The 11826-nt window shown below is 63.4% G+C and overlaps 2 protein-coding genes across 2 annotated transcripts in view; one reads left to right on the forward strand and one right to left on the reverse strand.

Annotated features, from left to right (window-relative positions):
• GPR179 (G protein-coupled receptor 179) overlaps positions 1-2666 on the reverse strand; it is a 7528-nt gene extending 4862 nt beyond the window's left edge. The window contains 5 exon segments of the mRNA XM_042894792.1: positions 404-473; positions 584-774; positions 884-971; positions 1642-1750; positions 2167-2666. Of these exon segments, the coding sequence (XP_042750726.1) occupies positions 404-473; positions 584-774; positions 884-971; positions 1642-1750; positions 2167-2645 (937 nt within the window). The 5' untranslated portion in view covers positions 2646-2666.
• A 1330-nt stretch (positions 2667-3996) lies between these two features.
• SOCS7 (suppressor of cytokine signaling 7) lies at positions 3997-11818 on the forward strand. The gene is made up of 8 exons (XM_042894791.1): positions 3997-4829; positions 6449-6513; positions 7474-7578; positions 8026-8127; positions 8449-8579; positions 9343-9511; positions 10435-10563; positions 11647-11818. The coding sequence occupies exons 1-8, from the start codon at positions 4012-4014 to the stop codon at positions 11784-11786; spliced, it is 1659 nt and encodes a 552-aa protein (XP_042750725.1). The 5' UTR covers positions 3997-4011; the 3' UTR covers positions 11787-11818.
• The last annotated feature ends 8 nt before the right edge of the window (positions 11819-11826 follow it).

The raw sequence follows: 11826 nt of genomic DNA on the forward strand, positions 1-11826 counted from the left end.
TGGTGGTGGTGGTGCGGGGCTGCAGAGCCGTGCCCGTGTTCAGCGCACAGATCCCGAGGTGTCGGGGAGAAAGGGGAAAGGCTGTGGCAAGTGGCAGCCTGGGGACGGCCGGGCTCCCAGCCCAGCCTTTGCTCTCTGGCACACAGAGGGGGTTTGGGCGGGGGTCCCACGGCCATGGGGAGGAGGAAGGAGGTTTGGTTTCCTAAGAAGATTCTGCCCACAGCTGTCAGATCTGTGACGGCAATGCCGACAGTGCTGTGTCCTGCGTGGCGCCAGTCCTGACCCACGGCAAAGCCCCGTGGGACCCAGCTGTGCCCCATGGCAGCAGGGTGCAGCCAAGGTCTGTGGGGCTTTCTGCAGGGAGGTGCGGGGGCAGCAGGGGGGGAATTTGGCCGCGCACTCACGGGGAAGTAGAGCAGCAGCGACCCGAAGAGGATCGTCTCCAGGAGCACAACGCCCGACGCCCGGATCCTCTGCGGGGACAGAGGGCCATCAGCAGCGCCCGGGGCCCGGAGGGGGGGGCACCCTCCGGGGGGGGGAGGCCCGAGGAGATGGGATCGTGAGGACCCCGCGCTGCTCTCGCCTTGCTCCGCCGGCAGTGATAAGCGAGCAGCATGCAGAGGAACACGGCCAGCATGCAGCACGCCTGGCAGCACAGCACGGCCGCACGCAACGCGCGATCCTCCTGCACCTCGCAGGGCGCATCGTCCCGGCAGTTCGCACAGCCCTCCCGGCACCGGCGGCACGCCAAGCGAGCGGCATCCTCAGGCGGCACTGCGGATGGAACGAGGGGGGGGGGGGGGGGGGGTGGGGGGGCCCCAAAGCACCCCCCCGTGCGCCCTGCGGGGCTTGGGGGGGGGGTCGGGGGTCGCACGGCACGCACCTGCCCCGCCGCTGAGCCCGTAGAAGCCCGGCTTGCAGCGACACGCGTACTGCCCCAACACGAAGCCGCGGTTCTGCTGCGGGACGCACTGCGGGGTAGGGGTACGGCTGCTCTGCGGGGTCGTCCCGCACTGCGCTCGTAACCCCACAGGGCAGCGGGGGCTGCGGCGGCTCGGTGACAGCCGATTCCCCCCCTCCCCACCTCCCCCGCAACGCAGCGGTTAAACATTTGGGAATTAAAAGCCAAAGCCTGGCACCCAAATCCCCCCCTAAAACCTAAATGGACACCTAATGCGGCGCGCTGCTAATCCGGGGGGGGCGGAGCGCCCCCTAATCCATGGGGGGGGGGGGGAGGGGGGGCACCGCCGGGGGTCGGGACGCCGCTCAGACCCGTCGGGTTCGCCCCGAACTCTGAGTTGGGGTGGGCGCAGCCGATGGGGGGGTCAGCGCCAACCCCGCCGGGGATGCTCCGCCCATCGGTCCCCGCTGTCCCGACGCGGGTGGCAGCCGGGTCACCCCACGGCGCTGCCGAGGGAGGGAGATTTGCACAATAAACCGCAGAGCGGTGCGGGAGCGGCAGATGGGGCGGGGGGGGGGCGGCGGGCGGATCAGCACCGACGGACGGGCGGAGGGGACGGTGCGACGGGGGGAGGGGGGAGCGGGGCAGCCCCACTGCGCGAGGGGATCCGACAGGGCTCTAGAAGGTGGGGGGGGGGGGAAGTGGGGGGTTTAATGCTGGGATCGGTGCGGTCTGGGTACCTGGGTGCTGTTGAGGTCGCAGCGGTGGGTGCCCGCGAACCACCCCGTCCCGCTGTCGCATTGATCGATGCCCACATCCCGCAGCTCGATGTCCACCCGCACGGCTCCCCTACAAAACCGCGATGGGGTCAGACCGGGAGGGGGCACAAGGGAACCGGGGGGGTTGGGGGGGGGGGGGAAACAGCGGTGGCAGAACCGGGTGCCGGGACACAGAGCCATCTGGAGAGGTCCTGCCCCTCGGGAGGGTCTCACACCCACACGTGCACAGCACTGCACACACGTGCATGCACAGCAACACGCGTGTGTCTGCCAGCATCCCCAAAGATGCACACGCGTGCATGCAGTCTCACATGCACGCATGCACACACGTGCACACACACATATTCATGCACTCACACACGTGCACACGCACACACAGCTGCACAAACACGCTTCCCGACACGCACACACACGCACACGCAAACACAAATGCATGCACACAAGTACACCTCCCCATCCCACCCCTCTCCTCCCCCTCTCACTCACTTGAACTCGGGGCTGAGGTCGGGCTTCAGCCCATAGAAGGCAGCAGACAGAGCGACGGCCCAAACGGGGACGAATTTCCCATCTCGGCACTCGAGGAACGGCTGCGACCACCGCACGTGGCCCGGCCCCGCCACGTACCCATCGCCCCGCCGCCACTTGGGGGTCTCCATGGAGCGCAGGTCGTTGCTCAGCACCCGTTTGCGGAGCGGAGGACCGCGCCGTTCCCGCAGCTCCGCCACCCATTCGCCGTCCGAGCTGCGGTTCCCCGGCGCGGACACGTCCCGAAGGTGGATCTCCCCGTCGACGGCCGTGGCTTGCAGCACCAGGCGGGGGGAAGGGGCAGCCGGGTGGGCGTCCAGGGCCAGCAGGGAGCGGCGCGCCCATGGGTGCCCCCCCGCCAGGCTGCGCGTCAACGCCTGGTACCATTCCACGTCCTCGGCCACGCTGGCCTCGCGGAGGTCGTTGCCCTGCAGCAGCATGTTGAGGAAATTGGCCGCCTGGGTCAGAGCTTCGGGGGCGGCCCGCAGGGCGGCTCGCAGCGCCGGTGGGGGGTCGGGCCCTGGGGGTCTCAGCGCGGCGCTGCGGCTGCAGTTGGTGAGGGCCAAACGCCGCGCGTCGCCCGTCTGCAGGAAGGAAAGCGCCGCGGAGCCCTCCGGGTCACCCCGCGGATCCGTCGGGGGGTCGTCGGGGGTCGTCGGAGCCCCTGCCCGCAGCGGCAGAAGAAGCAGCAGCAAGAGGAGGAGAAAGAGGGCGGCCGGAGCGCCCCAGAGCGGCGGCCCCCCCGGGGGGGTCATGGTGGCACGGTGCCCGCGAGCCGCGCTCCGACCGCCGCCTGTTTTCCTCCTTCGCAGACGTCACGGCCCCACGCTGCGCTCGGCGCTGCTCTGACCGCCCCGACCCCCCCGTCCCCGTCCCCCGCCCGTCCCCACCCGGTACTGCCGTCGGGCTCCGGTTCCGCCGCGGGGAGCTCAACGACCCCCCCCCCGGATCGGCCGTGACGGAAGAGCATCCCAACGGGCCGCCATGGCAACCGGGTGCCGGCCCCACAGCCTCACAGCCCCATATCCTCGCATCCCACTGCCCTGTCATCCCAGTATCCCAACATCTCAGCACCCCGTTACCCCAGAAACCCGTGATGCCACCATCCCAGCATCCCCACGTCCCGTTATCCCTGCGTCCTGTTATCCCAGCATCACAGCACCCTGTTATTCCAGTATCCGGTTATCTCAGCATCCCATTATCTCGGCACCTCTGCTCTCAGCATCCTCACATCCCGCTTCCCATCACCCAGCATCCTGTTATCCCAACATCCCAGCATCCTGTTATCCCAGTATCCCAGAACCCAGCATCCCATAATCCTGCTCCCCCTCTCCCCTTCAGAGGGTGCCGAGAGCCCCCAAAACACGCAGGGATGGACGTGGGGAGGGGGGGCACGCAGGGCAGCGTGCGGCCCGGGATGGGGGGCGTCCGGTTCCCTCCTGGCTGAGGGGAAACTGAAGGCGCAGGAACGGCAGCGCCGTGCCTCAATTTCCCCACTCGGCCTAGGGGGCGTGGCCTCAAGGGCGTGGGCGTGGCCTCAAGAGACACGGGCGTGGCCTCGAGAGCGTGGGCGTGGCCTCGCAGATGATGGGCGGTGTCTGGAGGGGGCGTGACCATGTGCCTTATGGGCGTGGCCTCGGGGATAGTGGACTGGAGCCTGGTGAAGGGGCGTGGCCAAGACCGGAAGCTGAGGGGCGTGGCCACGTGCGGTCTGCCCGCGGAGGAGGGAGCGGCGGCGGTGGCGGCGGCCGTGCGGGGGGCGGCGGGACCGCTCCGCTCCCGGGGCGCCATGCGGCGGCCGTAGCGATGCAGCGCGTCGAGCTGCGCGACGGGGAGGCGGCGGCCGCAGCTTCCTACCGGGTGCTCAGCCGCCTGCTGGGTTATGGGGCCGGGCCGGAGGCGGGGGCGGCCGGCGGCCCCGGTAGCGGCGCGGCGGTTGCGGGGCCGCCGGGCCCGGGCGGAGCGCGGTTGCCGCTCCCCCTCCCCGCTCCGGGAGGGGCCGCTCGGCCGCCGCCGCAGCTGATGGTGTTCCGTAACGCCGCCGAGGGCCGGCCCGGAGAGGAGGAGGCGGGCGGCGGGGAAGGCCCGGCGGGCGGCCCCGAGCTGCTGTGCCCGCGGCATCGCTGCGCGTTGGAGCCCAAAGCGGCGGCGGTAGCGGCGGGGGGCGGCTGGGCGCCGCCGGGGGGGCTGGAGCTGCAGCTGGCGGCCCTAGGGCTGCGGCCCCCGACGCTGGGAACCAAGGGCCCCGCCGCCTGCCCGTGTCTCGGGCCGCCCGCCGCCGAGGAGACGAGCGACGCGCTGCTGGTGCTCGAGGCGCTGGAGCCCGACGAGGCCGAGAGCTGCTCCGAGGAAGAGCCGGGCAGCCCCGGCACCGCAGACCCGCAGGAGCCGCCCCGCGGAGCCGCCGCCGCGCGGAGAGCCGGGCCCGGCCCCGGGGCAGCGGGAGGAAGGAAGGGATCGCTGCGGGTCCGCCTGAGCCGCCTCTTCCGCACCAAGAGCTGCAGCGGAGGGTCGGCCCCCGGGGACGGGAGCGGAGGGAGTCGGCGGGGAGCGGAGCTGACGGCCTCGGCGCACAGCCTGAGCGACGGCGGAGGGGCCCGGGGCCGCGGGCAGGAGGAGGGCAGGTACGGAGCGGAGGGACCGCGGGTTTCGGGGCTGCTGGGGGCGCAGGGATGCGCGGGCGGTGCAGGAGGGGCCGTGGAGCCCCGTGGCCGAAGCAGGAGAGCGGCTTTTGGGGGGATGTACGGGGGTCTGCGCGCCTTCCTGCGGTGTAGAGGGTTCCCTGGGGGTCGCAGCTGGGGATGCTGGAAGTGCTGATCCCGCAGCTCTGCGCGGTGCTGCTGGGCTCCGTGGCTTCAGCAAAATGCAGTGCTCCATCCCTGCAGGTGGATGGGATCCTGGGCAGCCTTTGGGGAGCACCCAGGCTGTGGCGTGGCTCGGAACTGAGTGGGCTGTAAGGTTCCCTCCAACCTCATCCCCTTTAGGGTTTGGGTTCTGAGCTGCTCCCTCCAGCTCTGCACCCCATGGCCACTGTGTCCTCCTGGTGTGGGGCTGCCAAGCTGTCGTGGAGGGGCACAGCCACCAGTCACTGCCTGGCACTGCCCACAGCTGGCCCTTATCCCTTGCATCACAGAGGACACGTGGTTTGGCTCAGCAGTGCATGGAGACCATGCGAGTCCTCCCACATCGCCCCATCCAAACATCAGGGTGTCCCTAATGGTAACCTGTGGTCTATGGGACATTGCAGTGCTGAGATCAGGGGGCACAAAAGCAGCAGCTCCATCACAGCCACGGAGCTGCTGTGCTTTTCCCCGGTCAGCACAGTGCTGCTGCTCTACCAAAGGTTACTTCAAGGTGCCTGATGCAGCAGCTGTTGTGGTTCAGGGCCTCAGAAAAGGCAGAGCTTTCCAGGAGTGCCCTCCTGCCCAAGAGCTCAGAGCTGCTGCAGTGCTGCTCCTCGTGCTGCAGCGTAAGGCTTCTCTCTGAAAGCTGCATCCGTGGGGCTGCTCTTCTTGCACCTGCAGCCCAGGGTCGGTGCAGGTTTAGCAGTGGTTCTGCGGTCGGCTCAGCAGCCCAGGCTTCTGAGTTGGAGGGCTGACCTGACCTTGTTTGGTGCTTCATCTCTGTGCGATGGTGGTGTGGGAAGGCTGTGGTTGTGCTGCGTGGCTCTGGTTGGCCAGGGCAGCTGTCATCCTGCTGCAGGTGTTGATCTGAAGTCTGTTTTTGAGGAGTGTGTGGCTGATCACCGATGAATCGTCCTCCTTTGGGAGCTGGGGAGCAGCTGAACCCCCAAACAGGCACGAGAGACCTGAAAAGGAAGCAGTTGGATGAGCTTTTATATATTGAGATGAGTTCCCTCAGCTCCAGGTTCAGCAGAGTGCTCCCAAAGTGCCTGTGATCATGCAGTGTGTTTGAGGCACACGGCAGTGTTGGGTTTGGAGCAGCAGCGCTGCCTGTTGTGAAACAGCTTCTTGGCTCCAGCAACCACACTTGCTTGGGGTTTTCTTTCCTAAGACTTGATTAATCACCTTGCCAGAGATTTGCTTAGCAGCAGGACGGAGCCCTGGCCTTGCTGGTTGGCTGTCCTACTTAAACCAGAGCTCTGCTCCAGGGGTTGGATCAGCACATGCTGCTGTCTGCAGGCTGGGTGCATCCTGCTGAGGGTTCTCCCAGCCCGAAAAAGATCAAATGAAGCCCGTTCATGATTTCATCCCCCTCCCCCATTATTTTGTATTTCCAACAGGAAACACAGACTGACAAGAACTCAAAGTGCCTTTTCCCCGGTTGTTTTCAGCCCCCTCTTCACAGGTAAGGATTTGAAGGGGCTGCACTCTGGTCTTCTGGAGGGCAAACGTGTGCTGAGCGCTGCAGGATTCAGATTCCTGGGTGCCACTTGTGTTCATTGAGCAGCAGGGCTGCTCAAAGCCAGGGCTGCTCCTGCTCTATCAGCTGTTGCTGGGGGAAGATGGGAGCGTAGGGTTTGTAGTTCCTGCACCTGCTGGCACCTCAGCACCTCTCAGCTTCGTTTGAAGCAGCCCAGCATACCTGGACGCTGTTGGCAGGGTGTGGAAATGAAAGAGCATCTGCATGCACACGTGTGCATCTACACCCACAGAGCCCCGGGGGAAAGCACCTCGGGTAAGGACTGCACCTAAATAGCCCTCTAATGATACTGATTAATGGGCAGAGAGCTTTCACAGGCAGGAAGAAGCTGAGTCAGTGCTGTCCTATGCTGAGCGTCAGGGCAGGTTGCAGGAGGTCGGGGAGCTGCTGCTGTTGCTGCTGCTGGAGCACATTGGGGGGGGTTGAAGTGGTCTCTGAGGCTGTGGGTGCAGAGATCTCGGTGCTGCTGGTGGCTGGCAGCTGGTTGGGCTGAATTCTGACCGATGCCTCCGTTGTGGCAGCGGCACTTTGGTTGTTGGCAGTTGCTTCTTTATTGGGGCAGTGCTGAGGCTTTAAGTGGGGTTTGATGGCTTCGTTTTTTCTCCCACGATTTTGGAGTAAGCTCAAGCTTTCCCACTTCACCTTGGACATCTTCATATCGTTGCTTTCCCCAGGCTCTGTCCCGAGGTCAGAGCCTTTAGGCTCTACCCCACTCCCTTGTGAACGTCAAGAGTTGATCCCTTCATGGCCTGTAGGCTGAGATGTATTTCTCTTAAACCACCTGAGTCACCTGCATGCAAAACCTGACCAAGAGCTGACTGGATCTGCTGCCCCTGCCCCTCTGCCTCCCCTGGTGCTCACAGTCTTCCCTCTGCCATCATCCAGGTGAAACAGTGTCTCTGGTGGACGTGGACATCTCTCAGAGAGGACTGAGCTCCCCTCACCCCCCGACTCCACCGCCGCCTCCTCGCCGAAGCCTCAGCCTGCTGGGTACGTGGTCTGTTTGGGTGCAGGGCTTCTCTCTGCTGCCCCACAGCATTTCTTGCTGCTCCTCCATAGCATCAGCATCTTCTGTAGGTCCCTGCTGTGCTTCACACTTTGGGCACCATGAGCTCGGCGTGGTTGCTGAGCATCTTTGTGCTCAGGATGGCAGCCCTGCTGAGCGCACATCGCGTGTGCCAGGGAGGCAAAACCTGCTATAAACACCTGCCTTGTGCTGCAGGCTGCATGCATGGAGGTAGCCAGGCTGGAAAACTAACTAACTCCTTTGCTTTAAGGGTGCAGGCTGCTGGGCTGCTCCCAGAAGCTGGTGGAGCATCACAAGCTCCATCTCGTGCTCCCCCTCCGGTGCTCAGTGCCAGTTTGCTCATTGCCAGCAGCGCAGAGCTCGCTTGCTTTCCTTTCATCTGAATGCCTCTTGCCTCTGTTCTCTCCTAGATGATATCAGTGGGACGCTGCCTACATCTGTCCTAGTGGGTCCGATGGGGTCTTCCCTGCAGTCTTTCCCTCTGCCTCCGCCTCCTCCGCCCCACGCCCCAGGTCAGAGCAGCTCTAGGGCTTCCTTTGCACTTCCCCTTTGGTTTCCTGCCCTAAAGGACCCCAAGGACCTTTAATTGGCCCTTTGTGTTGGGATGGGTTAATTCCTTCCTTTGGTGCTTTTCCCTTCCCTCCCAGCTAGCACAACAAACAGCAGGGTGAAGGTGCTGAGTCACCTTGGAAGAGCTGTTTGACACCTCACGAGGATGCTGTCCTCCTGTCTGTCAGTCCAGCTTCCTCCTCTGCCTGCTGCATTGAGAGCTGAGTGCTCTGGGGCCCGAGCAGCTCAGCACTGACTGCACTGTGCTGTCCCTCCCTCTGCAGATGCCTTCCCCCGCATCGTTCCCCTCCGACCCACAGAAGCAGCACCCAGCCAGCCCACCCCCCACCTCCAGTGCCCTCTGTACCGCCCGGACTCCAGCAGCTTTGCAGCCAGCTTGCGAGAGCTGGAGAAGGTGGGATCTGCATGGGGAGATGTGGGGAGGGAAGGGCAGTGGGGCAGGGCTCTGTGTTTTGAATTGTGTTGTAAGTGGGTGGAATGATTTGGGGTGGGAGGGTTTGACCCCTGTATGGGCTGCCCGGAGCCCCATCTGGGTCTATGGGCACCTGCAGGGATGGGGCACACAGCTCTCAGGGCAGCCCGAGCCGGAGCCTCGTCACCCTCAGAGTCTTGAATTTCCACCTCACATTTGGCCTAAATCTCCCCTCTTTCACTTTGAAGTCATCCCCCCCCTTGTCCTGTCACTGGCAGTCTGTGTGAGAAGTCGCTCTCCCTCCTGTTTATGAGCTCCCTGTAAGTGCTGGGAGGTGAGTTTTCCCCAGAGCCTTCTCCAACGAGCCCAGCACCCTCAGCCTTTCCTCAGGAGAGGTTGCTCCAGCCCTCTGGGAGCTGCTTTTGGAGTTGGTTGGGGGCACAAAGTTGAGGCAGGACCAGAAAACACCCCCCAATGAGGTCCTGGGTGAGTGAAGGAACGCATCTCGTGTTCTTTCCCCACTTCTGGGTGGTAAATGCAGTGGTGGATGCTGACCTGTGCGACCTGGTGTAGGGAACCTGCTTTGGCAGGGGGGTTGGACTCGATGATCTCTGCAGGTCCATTCCAACCCCTACAATTCTGTGATCCAGGAGCAATGAGTCCACGCTTGGGATGAATAGAAGCAGGAAATGAAATTTAGGTATAAAAGTGAATTAACGAGAGCGGATATTGGCTGTGCCTGCAGTGCGGGTGGTACTGGGGACCCATGAACTGGGAGGACGCAGAGATGAAGCTGAAAGGGAAACCAGACGGATCCTTTCTGGTGCGGGACAGTTCTGACCCCCGTTACATCCTGAGCCTCAGCTTCCGATCGCAGGGCATCACCCACCACACCAGGATGGAGCACTACAGAGGTGAGGGCTGGGGGTGGCTCTGGGATGCTCTGAGCTCAAGGAGCCACAGCGGTGCCCTTCCCTTTGCTCCAGCTGCATCCCTGGAGCAGCATCAGTGGCTTCAGCCCTGCTGCGATGGCCTCGTGCTGCAGCAGAGTGGAAAACTGCAGAGCTGAGCACTCTGCTGGACCGATGGGGATGAGAAATGGTGGGGGCTGAGGGAATGGTGAATAGATAACGGCTCGACCTTCAGGTTTCAGGTAGATGTGAGCAAGAAATTGGGATTTTTGTCTTTTTTTTTTTTAATAGGAGAGCTGAGCAGGCAGCCCAGGGAGGCCGCTGGTGTTTGTGCAGTGACCCTGCTGGGATTGCATCTGCTTGCCACCTCTAAGGTGGTGATGCTTCTGACCCTTCAGATCGGAGCTCGCTGGCTCCCAGTGCTCAGTGGGCACTCCTGTTCCTCCAGTGCTCTGCCTGGGGGTCTTCCCAGAGGCTGTGCAGAGAGAAGCACGTTTTGGGTGTTGTGAGCTCAGTGCAGCCCTTCTGCTGGCTGTGGGCTGTGAGTGCGGCGCTGCCTCTTCCAGATGCTGCAAAGCCAGGGATGTTTTTGCTCATCCACGACACCACTGGGCAGGAATATGATGCTGAAGACCTACGGTTTGGCTGCAGCTCCGTAGCAGGGAGTGCTGCTCCCTGGTGCAAGAAGCAGGCAGTGCCTGCTTGCATGCAAGAGAACGGTCTGGCCAGAGGCTTCAGCCTATGTAGGGATCTGCATGCAGCTAGGGGGCCTGCTTTCCTGCTCTGCAGTCTCATTGCTTACCATTGAAGCTGAGCGTGCCCTGTTTGAGGCTGCAGAGCTGCCACCCAGCCTATGGGTGAGTGTGGATCTCCTGCAGCCAGCAGCAGCTCCCCGGTGATGTGAGACTCCTGTGTCCTGTTGGCAGGGACCTTCAGCCTGTGGTGCCATCCCAAGTTTGAAGACCGCTGCCAATCTGTGGTGGAGTTCATCAAGAGAGCCATCATGCACTCCAAAAACGGGAAGTTTCTGTACTTCCTCCGATCCAGGGTTCCAGGTGAGCATCCCACCAGGACCGAGGGGCAGCTCCTGCTGTGGGTACAGACGGCAGCGTGCCACGAGCATCCTGTGCTTGAGACAGAGAGCAGAGCTTGGAGAGAGGCTGGGAGGCATCTTAGGATCTGTTCCCTTGAGAATGGGGCTCTCTGGGAGCTCTGGGTGCATCCCTGAGCAGATTTGCTCTGGGTGCCATTCTGAGAGCCACCCTTGGGTGTAATGCCCCACGCTGCTGCCAGATCTTCCCTGGGGGGTGGGGGTGGTGCTGAGCTCTGCAGCTCCCTGTTGAGCCCTCAGTGCAGTGCTGCTGCTCGAGGAGGGGATGTTCCCTGTATTCCCTATGCTGTGTCCCTGCTGTGCTGGCTGAGCTCCCAGAGGCAGATTCCTTTCTGGTAGGAGAGTCAGAAGAGGGGGGGGGGGGAATCCAGCCTTCAATTGACGGCTGTTCTTTGCTTTCTGAAAAGCTGGCTCGCAGCATCCTGAGCTGCCCGCAGCAGTTCTGAGCCCATCTTAGTGTGAAGAGCTTTCCCTTTTCTCCTTGTCCTCAGAGACAAGCCAGCAGGAGGGGGCTGGAGCATTAACCGGCTTTGAATCCTTCTGTGAAGGTGGATAAACCTTGTGCAGCGAATGAGCCCGGCTCCCAGACATCCTTCCTGCTGCTGCTGCCCACCTCCAGGCTGTGGGGCTCAATTGTTGCCCATAAATCGGGGGCAGGGCACAACTCCTGCGTGGGGGGGGGGGTGCTGGCACAGCTCTGCTCTGCCTTTGTGCCCAGCCTCGTGACCTCAGGAATGAGCAGCCCTCGTGCTGACCGAACCCACAGCTTCGTAATGCCTCAACGGAGCCCTTCCAGGGGCTGTGCAGAGCAGAGCCTACGTGCTGCCTGCAGCCCCTGCCCCCTCTCCCTTTGGCTTTGCTCTGCTTCCTTCTGAAGCCTGTTGCACCTCAGTGCAAAGTGATGCTTTGGTTGGGGGGGGGGGGGGGGGGGGGCCCCCCCCCCACGGAGCCCTGCCCTGCAACTGCTGCTTCCTTTGCAAAACGCTGAAAGGCCGACGCTGCTTTTTGTGGTTTTAACCCCCCCAAGGTCTCCCTCCGACGCCCGTCCAGCTCCTGTATCCCGTCTCCAGGTTCAGCAATGTCAAATCTCTCCAGCACCTTTGCCGTTTTCGGATCAGGCAGTTGGTCCGGATCGATCACATCCCTGAGCTGCCGCTGCCTAAGTAAGCCAGCATGGAGCTGTGGGTCTGGGGGGGGGGGGGGGGGG

Source organism: Lagopus leucura, unplaced genomic scaffold (genome assembly GCF_019238085.1).
Source record: "Lagopus leucura isolate 7727_CA_CO unplaced genomic scaffold, USGS_WTPT01 35254-0_obj-0_obj, whole genome shotgun sequence".
Lineage (NCBI taxonomy): Eukaryota > Metazoa > Chordata > Aves > Galliformes > Phasianidae > Lagopus > Lagopus leucura.